Genomic DNA, 18,787 nt, shown 5'->3' with positions numbered 1-18,787 from the left:
CTTGGGAAAGCACCAAGCAGGGCAGGAAGAGGCTGCTAGCCACCCTCGAGCAGAGATGCGGGAACTCTCTTACCACAAAGCCGGTGCAGGGACTTCTCCGAGTACGTGTCCCGATCACAGCCTTTGCCTATGTGGCTGGTTTCTAGTTCCACTGTCGTCTGGATGGAGGTGATGGTTTCATCACAAGTCTCCAAATGGATGTTGGGGAAAAGAGCCAAAGACCCAGTACCAGGTTCATACTCAATCCTTTTGTTCCATCCTGCACAAATTGGGGTAGGGAGGAGGGGAGAGATTTGGGGCAAACCCCCCCCCCCCGTTATAGGCTTGTGATTAGACATTTCTGAGTGCAAACAGACACAAAACACAGACAGTGACAGAAGAGGAAAGTGTCAAACAGACCTTGCCAGCCAGGCTTGCACGTGGGTTTAATGCTAATCTTGACCAACACGTCCTCCGTAGCTCTTTTCTTCCCACAGTCATATGCAGTAACAGTCAGCTTATACTGAGGCTCTTTCCCATAGCTCAGCTTCTCGGTGTTTTTTATATAACCTGGCAAGAAGAGAAAACCAAGCAGTCAGAGCAAAAAACTACTCAGCTTTTCACTTCAGCTGTCCTGTGCCCAAACACCAAGCTGTATGGGTTCATAAGATATAACCATATTTCTGAGATAATTAACCCTCAATTTAATTTAGATAAACTTTGAATATACATTAGACAGTAAACCAACTTTTAAGAAATGCTTAAAGAGATCAGATAAGGACACAGAAGCAACAGCAAATTTATCACTCTGTATTCTTATGGTCTTTATACTTGGGTTTATATTTACACAAAGATATAAAAATCTACACACAAGGAGAAACCACTCTGTATAAATTCAAGTATTTCTAAAATGATGTACATACCAGTATTTCTTGCTAAAAGGTTCACTTTGTTAAGAAGTAAAGTTTTGGGGGCACCTAGGTGGCAAAGTGGATAGAGCACCGGCCCTGAAGTCAGGAGGACCTGAGTACAAATCCAGCCTCAGACCAGATACTTGACACTAGCTGTGTGACCCTGGGCAAGTCACTTAAACCCAATTGCCAAAAAAAAGAGAAGTAAAGTTTTCAAAGAGTGGTAAGTTTTTTCCCTAAAGGAGAAGTATATCTAGTATTAGTTTCTAGGTTGAGAGTTCTTAAAAATTGTCTTTGATACCCCCAAAAGGGCATGATCAAATAAAAAGAAAGTTCTGTACTGAATTTAAATTTAACCCTGTTGAACTGCAAAGGCCTTAGTTCCCAATCTGCCTAGAACCAGCAGAAGTTTTTCAATGCCAGGGGTGGAGGATGAAGAGGGAATGGTAGCTGTACAGCACTAGGAACTACCCTCCAAAGGTAACCTTATTCATTCATGTTGGCAAAAAGATGTAAGTCTAGTATGAAAACAGGCACAATATGAATGTATATGTAGAGCTTACATCAAATCACACGCTGTCTTGGGATGGTGGGAGGGGAGAGAGAGATGGGAAGAAATTTTGGAACTCAAAATCTCATGGAAGTGAATATTGAAAACTAAAAATAAATCAATTTTTTTTAAAAAAGATGGAAGTCTGAGAAATAAAGAAGAAAATTAAATGGCTTTTTATATTTTTTAGCTAAGAAAAAAAAAAAAGAGAGGACCTCATGAGAGAATAGAAGAATTCCAAATTTCCAAGAAGAAATGGGAGAAGACTGGAGTTAAAATCTGAAACAAAATGTAAAGATTACAGATTTGAGTTCCCAAGCTGGGATCAACACCAACATTTCACAAAGCTGCCCAGTCTGAAGATTTGTTTGAAACTGGACAACTCAATAGCGAACTATCTCCCAAGAAAGCGCTGGGTCCAACTAAGAAAACTGGTTTCAGTTTGCTTCCTTTTCCTTACCATCCTTGTCAACAACGAAGGGCACATCTGGAGTTACAATTTCATAGCTGCAGATCTGGCTGAACTGAGGGGAACAGTCTGCGTCCACTGCTTCCACTTTTAAAATGTTGTCATACTTCTTCCCTTCAATCACTGTAGCTTTGTAGGATTTTTCTTTAAATATGGGGGCATACTCATTCACATCATTCACCTGAATATGTACTGTTGCTCTGATAAAGGGAAAAAAGAAAAACAAAAGTATCAAACAGTGTTATTAAAATACAAGTTCAGCTTCTATTAGATTAACCTCAAAGATATAATTTCTCCTGTATGTACATTTCCTTCTAAAATCTAATGCCTTCTTTTACTCAATATGTGCAACTGCGTACATATTATAAAATGTAAGTTCTCTCGAGGGATTTGTGTTTTTTGTTCATTTTTGAATTTACCTAGTAAATAGCTCTGCACACAACAGGCACTCAATATGTGCTGAATTAATATGAAGATAAAACAAAGCAATCACTAAGTTCTTTTAATTCTGAATTAAAAGTAAAGTCAGATAAAGGGGTTTAGGGTTTGTTGCTTTATTTTTTTTTTTAATAAAAATGCAATCTCCACTCCTCAGATTAAACCAGATGGTTTAAAAAAAAAACACAACTATTCTTTTCTTTGAAGTGTGATAATGTAGGAGGGAGATCAGAATACACAGGAGGGAAAATAAAGAAGAGGATAGCTGATTAGACATCTCATCATAAACTGTTAAGAGTAAAAGGATAGTTGACTTGATGGGCACTCACACACAAACACAGATCAAATGAGGAAGAAATCAAGAGGAGACAAAAAAGCATACGAAGCTTCAGTTTTGCTTGTAGCAGCTTCACAAAGAGCTGTTTCTGTGCTGGGTGTGAGGACTACCATGAACATGATTCCCCAGGAGGGCATCTGGGCCTTCCCTAGAATGCCCTCTCCCGGAGGGGCCCCTCCAGGCCCTTCTGACTTCTTCTGGTTCTGCCACGTGATGTACAAATGAACAACCAAAACCATCAGTGGCTTTTTAAAGCAAACATTGCCCACACCGTCATTCTCCCTTCTTTTACAAAAAAAAAAAAACCAAAACTGCCTTGTCCATGCCCTTTTAAACTGTAAGTGTTGATGACAGGAGAAGGATTGCCATTGGTGATGTCCATCTGCTTCCCAAACTTTTTGATAACCATGAAAATGTCATCTAACAGGAGGATTTGATTTAAAAGAGAATTCTGGAGCAAATGAAAAATAAAAGCTTTAAAAAAAGAAAATTCAAATGTAGAATTCAAGGATTACTAATCAATGAAGGCTAAGTAAGCACTGATAAGAATTCCTGCCAACATAGGATGCTACATGGTAAAGTAAAACTAGCCACATCCAAAATGGGGGAGAAAAGATGGAAAACGCTTTTGGATTCTCACAACTCAATGAGGTAGGCAAGAAAGATATTTTCACTATTTTTTTTACAAACAAGGAAACTGAAGCACAAGTTTCCAGTCTTCTTTCTCATTCTTCTTCTTCTTCTCCTTTTTCTTCTTCCTCTAGATTCCAGCCCATGGCAACTACCAGCTCTCCACGAAATCACCCCACACTTTGTCAGCTCCCTGCATTGGCACAAGCCCCCTGCCCTGACTGAAATACATTCCTCAAAGCCTTTCCTGACCTTTGGAATTCACCACGTTCCAGCTCTTTATTTTACCCTCCAGGTGGACGTGATCTCTGCCTGCCCAAATTGTCTAGCTCTCCCCCATCTTCATTTCTCCCATCTTGTTTACACACATCAAAGTCTCCCCTTCATCTTCACCTCCTTCACAGTGGGGACTGCCACATTTTTATCTGTCTCCCCAGCCCCTAGAATGTTTTAGGAGCTTACATTCACAGAGGGGGCTGACTAGTAAGTGAGGCAGGCAGGGGCCTAGCACCCCCCCACATACCCCATGCTTAGATTCCTACTGTCAAAGACTCTCTCTTCCCCCTATACCACTCCTGCTTCCCCGTCACACCCACTCCCAGCTCACAAGTCACTGTGACTTTATCCCAGTCTGCACAGACACACACACTCATAGTAGGCCATTTTCCCACTTTGGCCCACTACCTCACTTACTTGTGAGATTTTTTTGTGTTGGCTCCATCTGGTCCCTTCCCACAATCATAGGCCTGGATGGTGAAGGTGTAGTCTTTCTGCAGTTCACAGTCCAGTTTCTCTTTAGATCGAATTATTCCCTCACCAGTGGATTTATCAACTACCACGGCGTCAAAGGGGACATTTTGTCCGTGAATTTTAAATCCACATATCTCACCTAAAGAGTCAAAGGAGCACAGGTTAAAATTCCAACCAACTACCCCCCTGCACATTTTCCCCCCCAAAATAAAAGACAATAATTTGGCAGCCAAGGGTTTGTGAGGGTCTGTGGACAAAGCAAGAACACTGTGCTTTAAAATGGGTGAATTCTGGGAACTTTAGTAAAAAGAAGCATACTCTGGCTTTCCAAGCAACTTGTATACTTTGCATCCATTCATGCAGGAATACAAAAGAGAGAGAGAAACGTAGACAGGCATTTCACAGGAGTACTTAAGATAGCTCAGGGTGAAAGTGTATCTCATAGAAGCCACAGCCAAGCCCACTGATAACAACTTGGATGTACACCGAGCTACGGGGAATAGCTGGGTAGCTGATTTGACGTGGACCAGAGCAGAAGGTTAAAATGCACAGTTATAAGCTGAGAGATGAAGAAGCTTCAGGTATAGGTTCAGCACCATAATTACAGAAATTCTGTCCAAAAAATCAAAACCACCAAGTCTTCCTGTGCAATGTACCTGGCTAAAATTAGGGAACCAAAAATAAACTCTTTAAGGAAAAAGGTAGAAATACCAACTTTTCAGGCATCCATTTCAACAGCTATCTACTAACAGAGTACAATTTCTCTTAAACAGAACACTCTTTGTAGAGGGAAAGATTTGTTAGATTTCCTTTTCTTTCTCTTCCTACCAAACCTGGAAAAAAAAAACCTGCCTCGGTACTTAATTACAGCTAAGTAGATTATTAAAACTATTGTTTCCATTCTAATACATGGTGAAAAAAAAGAAATATTTTGATGATTACATAAGGCTCCATAAAATATTGCATATGGAAATTATGACTTAACTGTTCCAAAATCCCAACTACTAGCAAGATTATCAATAAAAATACAAGTTCTTTTGACACTTAGACAAGTGCAGTATTTAAAAATTCTACAGTATGACCAGCAGAGTTCAAATGGATGTCTGATTTCCAGATATTTCTAGCCAAGGGTTGGTTACATAACAATTTTCATCAATATATTTTAAAATAGAAACAAAGTGGGAGAATAAAATGGGGCAATAGAGCATGACAGGATCTTCTGCTTAAGTGCTGACTCCCCATTTCATAACCAAAGTTAGTGGGTTAATATTCATAAGAGGGAAAGAAAGAACCCTTGATCACCTTCTTTGGTGACTGTCACCTCAAAACTCTCTAAAGGGAGAAAAGATAAACCTGAGTCAGTAATACAGAAAAGACTAAAGAAGAGAAAAATCAGGAACAAGTCAGAGATGCACACATTACATAGAAAAGCTTGGGACACAAACTTCACCAAGACTGCAGCAGGCGCTGCTGGGACAGCGAGAGCTGGGCTTGAACCTCCAGAACAGCAACGCAGTTTTTGAGATTTGTGACTTACCATAAGCTACTGAGACATTCTGAAAGCCGACTGACTTTCAGATGAAATGCTGCTACAAGGTTCCATAACCCCAGGAGGTGTGAGTAGAGATACAGACAGGGTTTTATCTTCTCAATGAACAATCAGGCCTGCCCACTTGTTCTAATTACAGATTTGAAGAATTTCATCTGTCAGGCTGTGCTCTCCCACCTAGCTTCTGGTAATACAGACTACACTACTTGAGTCTGGAGAAACTAAAAAACTGGAACACAAGGGTTTCCCTTTTCACATGAGGTTTGCTAACTAAATAAATTACACCTGTTTTTCTCTAACTAATCAAGAGGATAAAATTTCTGCACGTCTTTAGAAAACAGCAATTTGAATTCAAACTGTGAAACTAGCCTGAAAACTGTAGGCTAGGTCCTCAAGCACCAGTGGTTTTTGTTCCATACACATGCTGCATTTATTAGTTCTATTATATCTGTGTGTGTTCGCACATGTGCATCTAACTAACCAAGGAGAGTCTTTATCCCTATCTTACTATGTATGTATGTAAGGAAAGAGAGTGAGGCAGTGCCATAGAGTCAGAGATGATGGTATTTCCAGTAATATCTGAGGCCAATGTCTCTGACAAAGACCAAGGCTGTCCTCCAAATACACCAAATGAGACACAAAAGATAAACATTCTGGCAAGATGATTTCACTGAGAAGGATAAAAATGTTTGGCTACCTTTCAGAGCCCCCTTTCCTTCTGGGCCTAGAAAAGTCCAACCATCTTGAAATAGCCTATTGATGAAGGGCGATTTAGAACCCTAAAATCTCCGAGGCTATCTAGTCCAGACATACCCAAATAAGAGTCTCTTCTACAACATCTACAACATCTCTTTATTTTGATATCTCCAGTGAAGTACGTCTTTTATTAAATCTCACCTCCACTGCCTCTGGAAGCAGTCCATCCATTCCACTTTGAGAGAGCTCTAATTGTTAGCAATTTTTTTCCTGATATACAGACTGAATTTACTTCTGTGCAACTACAACCCAATGCTCTTAGCTTGGTCCTCTTGATCAAATCCAATTAATCTCTCTTCCACAGGCCATCCCCTCATATACTTGAAGACAGAAATAACATGCTCTCCCCTTCAGCCTCCCCCAAGTCTTCACCAGGCTAAATATCCCTGGTTCCTTCAACCAATATGTCATAAACAAAGGTCCTTCCTCAAAATGTAGCCTCCAGAACTGAATGTAAACTCCCAGATACATGGAACAGCACAGGGTACCCCAGGGCTACCGCTTCCTTACGTCAAGGCCCCAGGCCTCTCTCAATGCAGCTTTCTTGGCTACCACATCTCACTGCTGACTTACATTGAGCTTACAAGCCCCTCAACCTCCCAGATCTTTTTCAGATAAACTCATCTCTAACCGCATCTCAACCATTCTATCCTTGTAAAGTTGAATTTTTAACCCAAATATAAAAACTTCATTTATCCGTGTTAAATCCTGACTCAATCACCCAGTATGTAACTTGGTGTTGTTGTCCGTCCTTTGTTCTCCAAGAGGACTGAAGACATCAGGAGGGGGATGACTTGCCTTGCAAGTGAACTGGATTTCAGTGAGGCAGGGCTGTGCCAGGTCACCAGCCTCACTCTCTCCTCCAGAGTTGCTGGAGTCCAGTGGCAAGACACAGATCAGGAAGACTAGTGATTATCCCTTCCAGCTTTGTATCATCGACAAATTGAATAAGCTTGCACGCTATGTCATACAAGTCATTAATTAAAAAATGTTACTTTCTTCTGAGATTTTAAAAATGTTAAGGAAATGATTCAAAGCTACTCGGCATCTTATTTAGAGAACTGAGGAACAATAATGATTTGATGCAGGGTAAGAGGGACTGAAGCAGAGGGCCAGAATAAGTAAATCATATGACCACAGAAAGTTAGGTAAGATCAGAGAACAAAAAGCTCCCTCCTTGTGGCAGGTATCCCGGGTGCATTTTTCAAGCCTGGATATCTCTAACTTAATGGATTAGAGTTTATTACTCAAGATGGGTGACCCACCAGCCAAGAGGGAAGCTGATAAGAACTAAAAGACAAGACCACAGTCCTAGGGGTAGCATTTAGAGGAGTGGACAATGTCAGGGGGCCTGTGTCACTCCTCTGCTCAAGAGCCTTTGCGGGCTCCCTCCTGTCTCTAGGAGCCAATACAAAGGCTTTAGCTTGGCCTTCAAAGCCCTTCCTCATCCGGCTCTACTCTCCCTCCGTTTCACAGTATTTTGTTCCAGCCAAACCAATCGAGTGGCTGCTCCATGAGCTCAGAACACCAGCTCCCATCTTCAACCTTTGTACTGGCAAATGCACGGACACAAACACCTTCCTTGTCACGCAACTTCTTAGAAGCCTGTGGATCCCTTGGAGGCTTGACTGTGGTAACCACCCTCCACGAGGACGGGCTTGTACTTACTGATCTGTGCACACATTCGGTCATTTGTCCCAAGCCTGCTGTCCAGCGTAGGGAGCTCCTGATGAAGAGTCCCTCTCCCAGTACACATCATAGCCCTGGAAAGTTGTCTGGGATACTGAGAGACAAGGGCATGTGTGCCTGAACCCGGGCATCCTGACTCCAGGACCAAGACCCCAGGCTGACCTCCGGATACATCCAGTCTACAGGTCACAGCTATCAGACAGAATGCAAACACCATGACCGCAGGGACGGCTTTGCCTTTTTCTCTGCATCTAGGACATGTAGGCATGTTTGGAGTAAACATTTAATAAATACTTGCTGGGGTATCCTGGGGTTTGTTGTTCTCGTTGTTGTTTAAATGCAATACATGAGGCAGCATGGTGTAGTGGAAAGTGTACTAGATTTGCAATCTGAAGACCTGGGTTCAAATCTTGGCATTGTAAATCACTACCAGTATGACCTGAGGTGAGGTAATTTCTTTGGCTTTCCTTATCTGTAAAATAAGAGGGTTGGATAAATGACCACCTAGCTCCCTAACAGCTTTAAACTTATTACCTTATGTTAAAAAGCACAGGGTGGAAAGCTCAAACACAGATCCCTGGGATACTCCACTGAAGATCTGCTTTCCAAGTAGACATTAATGACCACTCAAGAGTGTCTGGCATTCAGTCAGTTTCAAATCCATAAGAACATGAAAAATTCTATCAAATATTTTGCTAAAGTTCAGGTAAATTCTAACTATTGCATTCTCCTGAATACAGGTTTGTAAGCCCATCAAAAAACAAAAGGTTAATCTAGCATAACTCAGTCCTCACAAAACCACGTTGGCCCTTTATAATAACCACTTCCTCTTCTGGATGGTCACTGACCATTGCTTTAATGTGAGTCCAGCATCTTACCAAGAATCAAAGCCAAGTTTGCTGTTCTTTAGTATGTAGATTCTGCTGGAGCCTATGCTCTGAAAACTGGGCCAAGATTTGCCCTTGTCCATTTCTGCCATTCTTCTCCTGTTCTCCGTGCTTTTCAAGATGATGGATCAGAAATAACAGCTTCCCATTATTTCCACACCCTAGGATGTAGCTCCTCTGGGCCAGGGAACACCACCTAGTCATGGTATCGAAGACAGATGCTCCTCTACCATGTCTTGACTACTCTTAGCCATCAACTCTCTATTAGCTAATTCTATTGCCTTTTCTCCAACCTAAAGGCTATTCCACTGGGCTGAGAAAATGGAACCAAAGGAGGAGTGGAAAGTTCTGCTGCCTCTTTAGAGTCAGTTATTCTTCAGTCTGCACAAACACTCCCATCCTTTCCTGAATCCTCCTCTTCTCCCCAAATAACAACAAAGAGCACAACACAAACAAAACCAACTGCTTTCCTCAGCTTTTCCTGCCTGCTTCAGGCGATTAGGAGTTTCAGCATTCTTGCCATACAGCTTCCCACCACACCCATGTATTTACCTTCTGCCCTTGTTCCATCTTCTGCAGAAACCTTGTAAAAGGCATTCCAAAGAACTTTTAAGTACCCCTTACGTGCCAGGCCCTGTGCTCGGCACTACAGATATAAAAACAAAATGAAAAACAGTCCCTGTTCTCAAGGAAGGAGGTTACTTTCTTAATTCGAAGGGGTAGAGGTAGGAGCCAGCAAGCTGGCCGGTCTGGCTGCCATGGAGAGCACAGGAAGCAGAGAAATGAGCCTAAAAAGGCAGCCTGCAGCTCTGGTGAGGGATGGACTGTCAATGTCCAGCAGTGGGACTGCATTCTTGAGCAGAGGAATGACATGATCAAAGGCCTTCTTTAAGAAGGTTATTCTAAAGCCTAAGCACTAGGTCAGATCCCCAAGGATCCGTAGTGATCTTTTGGGACAGCTCCTTTTCTTCTCCCCCCCCCCCCCCCCGCCGCCTCAATCCCATGTTTAGGAGCTTCCCATCTCTCCTGGGCTGACTTCCTCTACAGAATTTTAGTCCATGGGCTCCTGCTCTCTGAACCTCTCAGAATCCATTCACCCAAAATCTCGGCTGATATGCAAGGCTGTCCCTAGCCTTTAAATAGATATTCCATTGTCTGTGGAAAATTAACAGCAGGTTAAGGGGCTTGTTCACGATGACAAGTCCAGTAGATGGAGAAGACTTTATTCATTGCTTACTATGTGACAGGCATTGTGCTAAGAACCCAGGTACAAATGCAAGGAGGCAAAATGGTTCCTGCCCTCAAGAAGTATATATTTAAATGAAAGAAAATTGGGGGGTAGGCATTGGCATGGTGTGAGGATGGCCAGAAAGTGATGTCATGCTGGTCCTAGGTGACAAGATGAAAGCTCATTAAATACTAGTTATTATCTAAACTTAGCATACTAGGGCAGAGTCCAAGGTTCTGGTGGAAGAGGGGAATAAGATGATGACGACCAGAGTGCAAGCAGCAAGATGTGGGAAATGTCAAAGGTAGGATTTGAGCCTGAGTCATGACTGGCTCCAAGTTTAGAACTTCTACTACATCAACATGTCAATCTCCTCATTTACAGTCAAGAAAAGTAAAACAGAAGTTAAGTACTTTATTCCAGAGCAGGAAGCTAGACAGAGGCAAAGAGAAGAAAAGAATCCAGGTACCATGACTCCAAGCCTCCTGCCTGTCTCACTACACTCAACTGTCTTCATCTCAATTCAGTGTTAAGTGACAGCTTGAAAAGCATTTGGAATAAGGAAACATGAGATAATGTCCTTACCATTCCAACCAATTAAAATAATATTGTCAAGGTATCCCTGGCTTATTAACAAGCAGATTTTGAATGGGAAGGGGCCAAATTGTAATCTAATGAAGTTTTCACCTGATATGCAATGTGTAGGGTTAAGAATGCAATTTACATCCACAATGAACAATTTTAGGATCATAGGACTGAACTAGAAGGGCCCAGGGGTAATCTAATCCAACTCTCCCATTTTACAGATGAGGAATCAAAGGTTAAAGAGTTTCAGTGATCTGCCCAACATCAAACTGGTAGTAAAAGGCAGAGCTGATATTTAAACATATCTCTTATTAACTAAGGAAGTTAACATTCAAATACTCCTGTAACTGGACTGAACATCTGTAAATATACTATATTATTCTAAAGAATACAATTTTAATGCATACATACAACCAAGAGCTAATGCATTATAAGCAAGTCCTATCATCAAGTGATGAAACCCCACAGTCACTGTTACTATGGAATTCACTCTCCCCTGTAACAGCCATAGTATTTTCACAGAGCTAATTAATGATTTTAGACAAGATGCGCCTGAATTTAAGATCGTGTAGGGTTCAGCTTGGAGCCTTGACTATTGAGGGCTATTCCTGTGAACATTAAAGATTCAGAGTCAGAGTTTTCAGAATTGGGGGGCTCCCATTCACTTCAACTCAAAAAGTCCTGATTTAATGATGACCACGAACCTCAGGCAAATGAAATACCCTAGGAATTAGCTATCCCAGAAAGGCAAAATTTCCTTACTATTCATGCATCCTTGAACCACTTGCTCCCATGTAAAAGACAACTTGCTTTTCAAATAAAAAGATCCTAATTTTTAAAATTTTCCTATTGTACAAAATTTTGCAAAAACCATTACATAGGATTACAAAAGAAATTAAGCATGAAACTCTGAAAGCTGCTTTCATACATAAGGTAGAACAGTGGATAAAGTACTGAGCTGGGACACTAGCTGGGTGACCCTGGGCAAGTCAATTCATCTGTCTGCTTCAGTTTCCTCATCAGTAAAATGGGGATAATAGCAGCACCTGCCTCCCAGAGTCCTCGTTAGGATCAAAGTAGAGAGTACTTATAAAGTGCTTCTGGAACCTTGCAATGCCATATAAATGCTGCTACTGCATTAAGTTACATCGTGCAGCTTTCAGATGTTTCTCATACAATCTAGTGTTGAAAAAAATCTTGATGTCTCTACCAGTAAAGACCTTAATTCTGTACCCAAGTAAAGTTCTTCATTAAAAAAATTAAACGATACCCACTGACTGCAACATACAAAAATCAAGGTGTCAGTGATTTAATACTGCTCACAACGTGGAAGCAAAATGTTGAAGGATGCACTGGTAACTGTCCCTGAGCTGTAAACTATCTTGGTTTTCTAAACAGCACTTTCTCATTCTATAATGGCAGGAATTCACGCTAGGAGGACACTTAAAAGGGTAGTTCAGTTCCATCTTTTTACAGACGAAGAAACAGAGGCCCAGAGATAGCATGATTTCCTCAAGATCCCACAGCTAACGAACAGCATTTTTTTCATGGACCTTATTCCCCTAACTAGATCGTAGCAACCACATTCTCTTTTTGGCATTTTTCATCCTTCACAGAGCACCTGGGGAGAAGAAGGGAGAAAACAAGCATTTGTACTGGCACTATGTGCCAGGCATGAGGCTAAGTGCTTTATAATTATTATCTCAGTTAATAATAATAATGATAATTAACATTTATATAGAATTTACTATGTGCCAGGCACTGTGCTAAGCACTTTACAATGAATTATTATCTCATTTGGTCCTCACAACAATCCTGGGAGGTGAGTGCTGTTATTATCCCCATTTTACAGATGAGGAAACTGAGGCAAAAGTGAAATGACTTGCCCTGGGTCACTCAACTTTTTTATTCTGAGGCTCCATTTGAACTAGGGTCTTTCTGCCTCTAGGCCTGGCACTCTTTGCACTACGGTATCCCCTAGCTGCTGCCCTAGGGTTCTGCCCACAGTGGGTGATCAAAAACTATTTGAGAGCTCCAAGTCAACTCCCTGTTACCTGGCCAGGGGTGGTCAGGGTCCAAACCCATCCACTGGTCAGACAGTCAGCTCCACAGGTTCCCAAAATTAAAGGCTTCAGACAGCTGCAGTCTTTATCTTCAAAGCTTCCTCTTAATTTTGATTCGATTCAGGAGAAAGCCTCAGTGAGGTGGTTTTTAACATGGATAATGTCCCTTTTAACATCATCCCCCATGCTCCTCTGGCCCTCCTTCTGCTCACCCTGCCGCCTACTGCTCTAATGAAAGAAACAGCTGCCTTCCTGCTGCCCTCCTGTCTGAACTCTTCTTCCTCCCGCTTCTCTCCCCTCCAGGTATTTACCAAAAGAATCTCAAGTGATGGGGCAGCTCCGTGGCACAGTGGATAGAGCACCGGCCCTGAAGTCAGGAGGACCTGAATTCAAATCCGGCCTCAGACCAAACACTTGACACTTACTAGCTGTGTGACCCTGGGCAAGTCACTTAACTCCAACTGCCTAAGCAAAAAAAAAAAAAAAAAAGAATCTCAAGTGTAGCCCATTCACTCCCCTGCTGCCCAGGGCATTTCATGGGCTCTCAGACCTAAGGCCAGACAGGACTTCAGAGGTCGAGTCCAGAGGTGTCAAGCATGTGCATTCAGCCCAGCACAGTCCTGAGATGGATTAAAATGTGACTGAGACATATTTAACAAAACAAACATGACTACAATAAGACACCGATTGTGTTCATGTGTTTTTTAAGGAATGCTTACATCTGGTGTAGCGGCCACCATTTCTAGGTGAGTTTAACACTCCTTCTCTAGTCTAGCCCTGCGCCCCCCACCCCTTTACACACACAACAGACCCATCAAGGTAAGTGACTGGTCCACAGCCACAGATGTAGTAAGGGGCAGGACTGGCTTTAGAACTTGGGTCCAAGGGTTCCAAATTCAGCACTGCATCTTGCTGACTCCCTACCAAAGGTCCTTCGTAATCTGATGGGATCGACATTCCAGTCCAACTAAATGACAAGCAGCTTCTCAAGTTTGTGCTGTCTGCCCTCTCCCACCTCTGGGTGCTGCCAGACACGCTGCCTCCTCTGGAGAATACAATCCCCTGTATCTGCACATACTGGCACCTTTCCCTTCATTCCACGTCCAGCTCCTGGGCACTACGTTCTTCCTGCCCCCCCAAAAAAGCCCTCACTTCATCCATCATCCCTGCTAGCTCTCATCCTACACTCTTCCTTCCTTTCACGGCTAAACTCCTGGAGAAATTAGTATCAGTGCCTGCACCTTCTCTTCTGCCACTCTTTTCTTAATTCTCTGCAGTATAGCTCTTAACCTCGTCATTCAACTGAAACAGAATTCTCCATAACCAGTGATCAAAATGCCAAATCTAAAGGCTTTTTCTCTATCCTCATCCTTCTTTTGTATCATACTTCAATGTTTGCAAAGGGTTTTAAAAATATGATGGCTATAATATAAAATATGTAACATAATATGTAATTATTATATATTTTATATATTATATAAAACATACAATAATTATATAACATATAAATAATATATAAATATAACATAAAAATATTACAGCTAGATGGCTTAGTGGATAGAGCATCAGCCCTGGAGTCAGGAGGACCCGAGTTCAAAAAATGGCCTCAGATACTTGACACTAGCTGTGTGACCCTAGGCAAGTCACTTAACCCCGATCGCCTCACCAAATAAATAAATAAATAAATAAATAGAAATATCATCTCATCCTCAAAATAACCCAAGGAGTACGTGCTATTATTATCCTCATTTTACAGATGAGGAAACTCAGGCAAACAGGAAACAGGCAAACTTGCCCAGGCACCCAGCTAGTGTCATGTTATATTTGAGCTCAGGTCTTCCTGACTCCAGATCAAATGCTCTAAGCATAGCATTCCCTTGCTTGTACTCTTCGAGCCAGTGCCCAGGGCCTCCTTGTACAAGACACTGTATCTGCAGAGTCTGCAGCTTCCTGGCATCCTTCTCTCCTCCTCAGCCTCCTGGCTTCCTTCAATCCTCAGCTAAAACTCCCACCTTTCACAAGAAGTCTTTTCCAGTGACCCCTCAACACCAGTTCCTTCTCTTTGAGATTATCTCCAATTTAATTGAGGGAGGCGTGGTACATATCTTAAATAAACAGTCAGCTGTGTGTATGTTGTCTCCCCTAGCAGAATATGAATTCCCACTTAATAGTATTTTATTTTCTCCAATTACGTGTAAAGATAGTTTCCAATTTTCACTTTTACAAGATTTTGAGTTCCAAGTTTTTTTCTCCCTCCTTCCTTTCCCTCCCTGCTCTCCAAGACAGCATGCAATCTGATATAGGCTATACATGTACAATCCTATTGGACATATTCAGGGAATTGTTTTTAGTCTTTCTTTGTATTCCAGAGCTTAGTACAGTAACTGACACACAGTAGGCCCTTATTAAATAAACACTTGCTGAACTTCACTTGCGACTGAAGGTCCAGTCCGTGACCCTCTACTCTTCTTCTCCCTCTACACATTTCGCTCCAGAGGTCTTATTCTTTATCTCAGAACTCCAATTTTCAAATCTCCAACTCCATTCTTCTCTATTTTCCACCACATGTCCTGACATCTCAAAGTCAACATACCCAAGCTGAACTTGTCTCCTTTATCAAACCAGTTCCCTTTCCTGCTTGTCACTGGTGAATCTCAGCAGACTTGACATTTTAGAGTTATCTTTGTGTATAAGGGAGATAAAGGAAAGTAAGGTACAGATCAGTCCCCCATTCAACTTCAGAAATCCTCTATCTGCCCTATTCCATCTGTGACATCATCATTCTGGGATTTCATCATCCACGTTCCTGTGGGCAAATCACATCATTTCTCTGGGTTTATATTTCCTCAACTACAAAATGAAGAGATTCGACCAGATGACAGCAAAGGTATCTTTCACCTCTAAATTTAGGACTCTTAGAAGGATGGAGAGGAGCTACCCTTGGTGCTGGCCCATAAAATAGAACTAACACACTATCATTTTTACCCCCTTTCCTTCCTCCTTGTTTCATGGAACAATCTTGACAGCGCAGTAGCTCTACTTTATCATTTATCTGATTTTTTTTTTTTGGAGGGGGTAATTCTTCCATAGCAAAGACCCTTCAATTGCTCACTTATGATACGGGCAGACATGTTTACCCATGTGGCCTAAGAGAGGAGTTCCCAAACAACAGTGTTCCTGAAGTCCAGACCATTAGGACTTCCTGGGCAGTGCTAGTTGTGCCAGCTATCTTACGGGTAACACCAAGTTTGAAAGGTCAATGATCCAGACCTTCAGTCAAGAAAAGAGGAATTTCCTGAGCACTGGGCCTCTTGGCAAAAGAAGAGGATTCTTTTTGAGCCTGTGCCAGGAAGAGCATAACAAGTCATGACAAGATGTGAAGGACGTGGATTACACGTCCTATTCTGTGAATAACTGTAAGGCCACATGACCAGTAGGAAGGGTGGGAAGGATGCCTCTTTAGCAGACCCAAAAAGGTTTTCTGCCTTGGGAAGTCCAAACCACAGGGTAAAAAGATGAAGAGAGGATTTTTAAGACCCTATGGAAAAGTGGGACTCATAAAACAGTACTGTATTGCTTGATTACAGGCTACTGCAAGTATTTTATGTGCAGTCTACACTGTTATGGGATCCTGTAAGTTCTTCAAGTCTTCTGCATTTTCTGTAAAATGGAGAAAAGGAAATCCTGTACCTGAGAAATGCCTTTGTTACTTTAAGTGTTCTTTATACTCTTATGCAAAGATCTCAACATGATCTATATTCAGTGATTTTCCCAAAGTGTGTGTGTGTGTGTGTGTGTGTGTGTGTGTAAGGTAATATGAGCTAAACAAAAAGCAATTTTTTGGCATCAGCCTCTAAGACCTGATCTAGTCTGTGTAAGCTCAGAGTCTGGGGTCCTGACTATGAGTTAAAATTATAAAGTCAATATTCAATTTAATAAGCATGTATTGATTTATTATAGTAGCCAAATTGCAAAGTGCATTTTATAGCTTCGCAGACATTTGTTTGCACAAGGTTGACAATCTACCTTTCCAACTCTGCCTCAAAAATTAGCCCTCCACTCCAGTCAAGCTGACTGTAAAACAATTACTCTTGTACATCATCCCTATCTCTTCACATTATTTCCCACAAGCAGGAATTTGCTTTCCAACTACGCAATGCCACTCACCCTTCAAAGTTCAGTACAAAAAATACCTCCCCTTCCGTGGAGTCTTTCCCGGCCAGCTCAGCTTTTGTAACGTTAGTTAACTTTTCCTACCTACTAGTTTTCTCTAAGTATCCTGACAGACAAGAAATGTCTCATATTCCTCTATACTGCCCTAAAACTATATGTATGAATTATAGACATTGGGATTGACCTTCAAGATCTGGGGGGTGGAGAAAAGTCCAAACCACAGGTTTTACCATTGCTTCCACACATGGGCCCCACACACCCATATATCCAGTTGAAGTCTCTCCTCCAAGCTTCAGTCCTGCATCACCAATTGTCCTGAAGACATCTTAAATTCATTACACTCCAAACTGAACTCCTTATCCTTACTCATCAACCCTTTCCTCTCTTCCAAACTCCCCTACTTCTATCAAAGGCCCCATAATCCCAGTCTCCCAGGTCTGTAACCTTCGCATTATTCTCAACTTTTCAATATCTCTCATCCCATATATCCATCCAACCAATTTCCAAACTTGGCATTTCTACCATTACAACATCTCTCACATCTGACCCCTTCTCTCCACTCACATAGCTACCATCTCGGTTCAGGCCTTCATCACCTGTCCCCATGACGACTGGAAGAGCCACCTAACTGGTCTCCCTGACTCTAGCCTCTCCCCCTCCAATTTATCCCACATTGATGCGAAAGGCATTCTCCTTAAGTGCAGATCTAACCATACCACTCCCCTACTCAGACAACTCCAATGGGGCTTCCTACTGCTTCTAGAAAAAAATGAGAAATTCCTGTTTAGCCCTGAAAACCCCAAAGGACCTTGGCCCTAACAGAGCTTTCTAGTCATTAGACATTATTCCTCCTCCCAGACTGGCCCACCCCTGGGCCTTTGGCATTGAGCATCCCAGATACCTAGAATGCACTACTTCCTTACCTCTGCTTCATAAAAAATCCTTTACTTCTTTTAAAAATAGCTCACAAATACCTTCTGCAGGAAGCCTTTCTTGATCCCCACAGTCGCTAGTGCCCTCTCTCCCAAACTATCTTGTATTTAAATTTACCTGCTCTATAGCTATTTTATCTATTCCCTTTATATTTATGCTATATCTATTTTTATATGGACTTTCTGTCTCCCTGTTTAGAATGTGAGCATCTCGCAAGTATAGTTTATTTCATTCTTTGTACTTCTAGCACAGTGCCTGGCACATAGTAAGCTCTTGGTGTGGATGCTCCCTCCATCACTCATGCTCTTCAAGGTACAGTCTTCAAGGGTTGTTCAGGCGCACTGAGAAGTCTGGTGGCTTCCCTACAGTCATGCAGTCAACATCTAGCAGATGCAGTGCCTGAACCCAGATCTTCCTGATTCAAGGACTGGCCCACTAGCAAAGTAACCTCTTGGCCTGGAAAACTATTCAGTGAAATATTAGCTCCCTCTCTTCAGTAATTGTTGCTAAAAAGGTCAACAGCCAGGTTACTTCTCTGCGGATCACCTAACATCTCCAGAGAGGTTTATGGACATAAGTCTGTTTCAGACTGCAATGCCATTAACCCCCCGCATCACACACAGCCTTCGGTGGTAGACTGACAATCTCTGTGGTGGGTCAATGGCATCATCAGTCACCTTTTGGAACCTATGACTTACACAAATCAAAAGGAAAAATAAAAATTACACAGAGAACGCATAGAGATTAAGCAGTTTCTAATTTATTTCATGTGAATCTAATAAAGTTTCCTATATTTTACAACATAAGCCATTAACTGATTCTGCAAAACTGTCAAATCCTCAAGCTGGGATGTAAAAAGA

The 18,787-nt window shown here is 41.8% G+C and overlaps 1 protein-coding gene across 4 annotated transcripts in view; it reads right to left on the bottom strand.

The window, feature by feature from the left end:
• CLSTN1 (calsyntenin 1) overlaps window positions 1-18,787 on the bottom strand; it is a 91,142-nt gene that overhangs the window by 20,331 nt on the left and 52,024 nt on the right. For 2 of the 4 annotated variants that reach the window (XM_027843859.1, XM_027843861.1), the window contains exons 3-7: window positions 5,367-5,396; window positions 4,008-4,203; window positions 1,901-2,109; window positions 400-549; window positions 74-259 (exon numbers count right to left, since the gene is read on the bottom strand). In XM_027843859.1, coding sequence (XP_027699660.1) covers window positions 74-259; window positions 400-549; window positions 1,901-2,109; window positions 4,008-4,203; window positions 5,367-5,396 — 771 coding nt within the window. The remainder of the gene's footprint in view (window positions 1-73; window positions 260-399; window positions 550-1,900; window positions 2,110-4,007; window positions 4,204-5,366; window positions 5,397-18,787) is intronic. The other 2 variants (XM_027843860.1, XM_027843862.1) reach the window with 1 other exon arrangement.

This window comes from Vombatus ursinus, unplaced genomic scaffold (assembly GCF_900497805.2).
Source record: "Vombatus ursinus unplaced genomic scaffold, bare-nosed wombat genome assembly UNPS02014932.1, whole genome shotgun sequence".
NCBI classification, from domain to species: domain Eukaryota; kingdom Metazoa; phylum Chordata; class Mammalia; order Diprotodontia; family Vombatidae; genus Vombatus; species Vombatus ursinus.
This window is presented reverse-complemented; position numbering and strand designations above follow the sequence as displayed.